The 5,882-nt window shown below is 42.3% G+C and overlaps 1 protein-coding gene across 3 annotated transcripts in view; it reads left to right on the top strand.

The window, feature by feature from the left end:
- The first annotated feature begins 215 nt into the window (after positions 1-215).
- The window catches only part of LOC145415101 (seizure protein 6 homolog), an 81,560-nt gene continuing 75,893 nt past the window's right edge, over positions 216-5,882 (top strand). For all 3 annotated transcript variants that reach the window (XM_080284519.1, XM_080284518.1, XM_080284520.1), the window contains exon 1: positions 216-326. In XM_080284519.1, coding sequence (XP_080140645.1) covers positions 287-326 — 40 coding nt within the window. In that variant the 5' untranslated portion in view covers positions 216-286. The remainder of the gene's footprint in view (positions 327-5,882) is intronic.

The following is a 5,882-nucleotide window of genomic DNA, read 5'->3' as shown; positions in this document are numbered from 1 at the left end:
TCTATTGGTATTCTCAAGATTTAACGAAGTTTTAGTGAGGCTTTGGAAATTTTGGGAGTTTTCTTAGCTATTTATTAAGGATTTTTGTACTGAGCTGCATTCTAGCGATTTTTGACAAGTTTAGCGATGTCTACAACTCTTCTCAGCTCGGCAACAGTCGGAGACAGCAGTAGTGTGTGAGACGTGACGGAGGGAGGAAGTGGGAGGCCGGAGCTCTCCAACACAGACGCTGAGGGGAGAGGCTGAGAGTTTTATTTTGTTTGGTGCTGAAAACGGACTAATAACAATGAAACACTGGATTATATTAAGTGCAATAGTGACAACGGGTAAGTCAGTCTTCCGTTTATAGTTTTAAACTGGTGTAATTCTCAAACAACTCAGAAAAACAAGGAAAATATATTCATGTAAGTTCGTATATGAATTAATGAACGTGTACAAGAATAGTTACTTAAGTTCGTATAGGAGTCGACGAACGTTACATTGCATTATATTTCTATCACAGGCCTATATAGACAACCTAGAAATCCGTTATATAGTTAATTCGGCTCTTGAAGCTTACCAACATTGCGAAAAGTGGCTGGATCATCACTTTCCGGTGCATTGAAGTTTCTGGCGTTCGTTTACCCTAACTTGGCGTATATTTTCGTCCTTTTGCAGCTAATTTCGCGTACGTCAGGGGCAGAATAACATGTGACACCAGTTCTACATCCTTTTCGTAACACATTTTCGAGCCATTTCGTTCACCTTAGCCTGGAGATTTTCGTCCTTTTGCAGCGTATTTCCTGTAGCTCAGTGAAAGAAGAGTTATATAGCTTTGCATATTTGCCATAGCACTTCTTCGTGACTAGGGCTGTTTTAGTGGTGATCCCTTGTGACAGCTCAGCATCCGGGATTGAGTCATTTTTGGCCAAGTTAAAGTGGCCGGAGTATAGCCATTAAGAGGTAATTTGGAAGCTGGTCATCCATTTCGTCTCCACACCCCAACGGTCTTTTTTTCTTTTTTTTTATTATTCTTTTCATTCTCTCTCTCTCTCTCTCTCTCTCTCTCTCTCTCTCTCTCTCTCTCTCTATCTTTACAGTGCTTATTTACGTATTTATTATTCAGACGGTTTTATTTCGGGCTAGAGGGGTTGGATATAACTAATTTCTTCAGTATTTGGGTTGAATAAAATCGTCTGGTGATAATGAGATTGAAAAATACTTTATCTATTGCAAGTGGGGGGAGGGGGAGGGGAGGAGAAAGAGGAGGGAGCGTATGATGAAGGAAAGGAGGAGGGAAAGGAGAGGGGGGGTGGGAGATGGAGAGAGAGAAGGGAGAGTACGATGAGGGAATGGAGGGGGAAGGGAGTGAGTGTGAGAGGGGAAGGAGAGGAAGAGAAAGGAAGAGAGGGAGGGACAAGAGAGGGGGGGGGGTAGTTGGAGAGAAAGAAAGAAGAGTGTGTGATGATGAATGGAGGGGGAAAGGGAGTGAGCTTAAGAGGGGGGAGGAGAGGAAGAGAAAGGGAGAGAGAGGGGGGAGAAGTTGGAGAGAGAGAGAGAGAGAGAGAGAAGGGAGCATATGATAAGGAATGGAGGGGAAGGATGAGGATGAGGAAAATGCTTAAGTTTTGATATACAAGAGGGACAAGGAGGCTGTAGAATATTTCTCCTTGTTATATGACGGGGAATCTATCTATCTATCTTTAAATATAGCCAGACGCCTTAATCCCGTAAGGGGTGGCCACAAACAAGTCGCCTCCATGTCACCCTGTCTCCTGCCATTTCGCTGCCTTCCTTCCAGCTTACACCCCTCTCATATACATCTCTTCTCCATCTCTCCTTCTCATCCTGGGTCTCCCCTTCCCTCTTCCCCCCTCCACCTCACTCACATGCACTCAGTATCACTCTTCATCCCCCAACTTACACCCGCCTTCTCTCATATACCTCTCTACTCCATCCCTCCGTCTCATCTTCGGTCTCCCTCTCCACCTAACACACATATGCACTTCTAGTTAGTCTCTCATTCTCCATTCTCTCCCTTAACGCCTGCTGCATTACGATTCAGTCAGCACGGATTGGAATTCTCGAACATATTTACGATCAGTTTCTTGTAACTTTAGATTTTTTTCAGGAATATAACCTACGATTGTTTTCCTCTCTCTCTCTCTCTCTCTCTCTCTCTTAGGAATAAAATCGCTTGTCTTATATATATATATATATATATATATATATATATATATATATATATATATATAGATAGATAGAGAGAGAGAGATAGATAGATAGATAGAGAGAGAGAGAGAGAGAAATTGATATACTCTGTTCACTTGAACTAGGAGTAAATTTGCTATCTCCGTGCTAATCACGAAGAAGTTCTGTGTAAGGAAAGTGGAGCCATAGTTTTGTTAATTTCGTTCCACTGAATTTCAGGAAATACGTTGCAAAAGGATGAAAGTGACTAATAGAATTTCTGCTTCCCAGTAGTTCGCTGTGCTAAGCCGACTCCGTAGTTTTTTCCCCTATCGCAGTTGCTGACTTTGTACAGAAGCCTATCGGGTCGTCATTCGTCCTTGTGTGGAGTAATACTCTTAAACGTGTGTGTGTGTGTGTGTGTGTGTGTGTGTGTGTGTGTGTGTGTGTGTGGATGGGTAGGTGGGGGGTGTCAATACATCGGTTGTAAACAGGATGGAGTCAAAGGATTTTCATCTCATCAGCTGTCTTCCTCTTACTGACTCCTTTCAACATCTTTCTTCGCGGTAGTATTGCATATCTTTCCCTGCACTATCGCTGTTTCAGTGATTACTGTTCTTTTCAACTCTTTACGCATTGCTATCCGGTTACGGTGGGCGTGCAGCACCCATCTTGCAACGCACTCTCATTGCTTTTTCTGTCCAACACCCAGATGCACGAGTTACCTGCAGCCTGTCCTTCATGTGTGCAACTGATCAACTCTTGAACTGTTTTCTTCAATCTGGCTATGACCTCAAGAAATGAACTGACCTTGATTTTGACTCTCCTTTGTCCAGTTTTTCTTGGAATGAGCAACTTTCATAGGCTTCCAGGCTTTTGGATTTTTTTCCCTTCGTAAAACCTGTTCGTACATGCACTGTTGGTTAATAGTGTTAGGTCTGCACTGTCGGTCCATGCATTAGAGTTACCTTGTTAATGCATACGGTACATTGTTGATCCTAGACTACAGCGACACTTGATGCATACACTCTTGATCCATACATTAAATCCACGCTGTTGGTCCTTACACTAATACTACACTGATGGTCCATACACAAGAGCCACACTGTATAATACTTTTCGTCTGTATTTGTACTGGAGCTACACTGATCCATACACTGCTGGTACATAATTGAGACACACTGTTGATGCATACCTTTCTGATCCAGACGCCCGTTTTGTTACAGTTCTCATGTATTTTGTATTCCTTGTACTGTGTGATATATTACCGTACCATACCAGCATGTGCCGGTATACTAGCAGCAGAGGGATATGCGGGTTGACTGGGGAATGTGAGAGTAGGGAATAGTTTACCTGTGTTTGTCTTGTGCAGCCTACATGAAGACCAACTAAGGGAAAAGTTCTCGGTTATAGAGTCAACGTAACTACCAGGCATGTGGATATAGAGCAATTGCAGTTTTCTAAGGTACGGATTAGTGTGTGTACTTTAGAGGTGACACACACACACACACACACACACACACACACACACACACACACACACACACACACACACACACACACACACACACACACACACCATGACGTCACAACTGACTTAACGGTACCGGCCAGTTGCCAAGCGCTGCCACCCTAAACGTTTCCCAGTATCGTCCTCCACACCGCAAATTCATCAAAAATTTTTAATCGTCTGCTGAGTCGCTAATCCAAGTCTGTATCTCTTGTATTTTAACATTTTCAGTCCTCTAGCTTATTATTCTTACTGTAGTCTTGGTGAACATTAGGAATTTTTATTCAGTTTACGGCAGATCTTTAGCAGTGAAGGGGTGAAAGAAGGCTAGCAAACTCTCTCAGGTCGAAGTCCCCCGTGCTAAATACTGTAATAATAATAATAATAATAATAAAAATAATAATAATAATAATAATAGTCACGGGAGCCAACTGGTTATAAACAGTCAGAGGCAGTCTTAAATTCTGCAGTCATCATAGGCAATAGAGACGTGTTATGAAGGGTTGTCTTCTTCTGTTACGCCTTGACCTTCGTGTCGTCTGCCTCACCTTCACGCTGTTTGGGTCTGTATTGCTCGTTTCTCCTTTGCCGTGAGGTTTTTTGAGGTTTCTGTGCGGTTTAGGTGCTTACCCGCTTTCTGGACGTGAAGGAAATGTGAGTTGGAGACAGGGCAGCTTGATAACATGAGGAAAAGGTGGTATTGAAGTTTGTAGCCACTCTTTCTGAGATAAAGGCGTCTGGTTATAGACATATAGATAAACAGATAGGCAGATAGGTAGATAGATAGACCTCGTTTAATATTTACCCTGTTCCTTTTCTTTTACCCTGCCTACTCTCTCTCTCTCTCTCTCTCTCTCCAGCCACTCCTATCCCCTCCCCCCCCTCCGCCCGTCTCTCTCTAGGTCACTCCGGCTTCCCTTGACAGTGAGCCAACGCCAGCCATCTGCCTCTTGTGTTTACTTCCTCACTTTTTCCTCTGTTTCTTGTTATTTTGCACTTTTCCGTCATTTTTCGGCTTTCCTCTTGTAATTTTTGTTATTCTTTCTCTCTCTCTTTGTCTCTCTCTCTCTCTCTCTCTCTCTCTCTCTCTCTCTCTCGCGCGCGCGCGCGCGCGCGTTCCATGTTTTTTTTTCTTCATTATTTCATTACCTTCGTCTTTCCTCTGTTCTTTGATTATTGGATGTTTTTTTTTTTTCTGTGGTGTTTCCTTTGTTAATTCTCGTTTCATCTTTCTCTACATCCTTACTGATTCCTCCTTCTCTCCCCCCTTCTCTCGTATTACTGTATTTCTCCTTCATTTTACGATCTTTCCTTTGTTATTCGTGTGTTCATCTCTCTTTACTTTCTCACTGTCATCTGTCTCTACTCCCTCCTTGTCTCCCTTCTCCTTTATTGAGTATTGTATTTTCCTCTCTTTAGTTTTTTTGTCTTTGTGTTTTCATCTTTCTCTTTGCTTCCTCAGTGTCTCCTCTCCCTTCGATCTAACTTTAGTGTATTTTTCTTTTCTTTGACGTTTCCAGGGGCTTGTGCTCATTTTTCATCACTATCTCTCTTCTAATACTTTGTGTTCCCTTCAGTATCAATCTTTCCTTTGTTACCTTATTATTTTTCTCATCCTCTTCCTCACTCTCTCGTGGTTTCGTATTTCCCTCCTTTTTCGACCGTGTTTACATTTTTCTCCTCTATGCGTCTTAACCCCTCAACTCCGGGTGATGTGCTTTTTCGTTTATTATTGCTACTGCCAGACGATTTACTCAGCTTAGAGATATTTTTCCATCCCGGGGGGTTAGAGAAACCCTTAATAAACCCCTCCAGTACTAGGGGTCTTTTCTAAGCAGAGGAAAATCGTCTGGAGATGGCAAGAATAATGGGAAAACGATGTCATTTGGACCGAACTGGTTAAGGATAGTATGAACGGATAGGGAGAGTACGTAACACTTCTTCCATAATTGTTTATTCTGCATGTGACTCCTCGTTATCCTGCAGTGTCATTGATGCATCTGTTGATGTTAGAAGTATAATGATGACAAAGGAATGTTTTACGTAATATGCAAAATAAGTCGCTAAGAAAGAGGAACAAAGAATCGTCCTATGCCACTAAGACTGGACCTTAATACTGTCAGGCTTCTTTACTCTCTCTCAGCTTAAGAAAATCGTCTTACAGGAAAAAAAAAAATTACGGGAGACGTTGATTTAAAGCAGG

This window comes from Coenobita brevimanus, chromosome 101 (assembly GCF_032717465.1).
Source record: "Coenobita brevimanus isolate Jiangsu-jjx chromosome 101, ASM3271746v2, whole genome shotgun sequence".
NCBI classification, from domain to species: Eukaryota; Metazoa; Arthropoda; class Malacostraca; order Decapoda; family Coenobitidae; genus Coenobita; species Coenobita brevimanus.
Note: the sequence above shows the minus strand (reverse complement) of the source record. Positions and strands in the feature narration are given on the sequence as shown.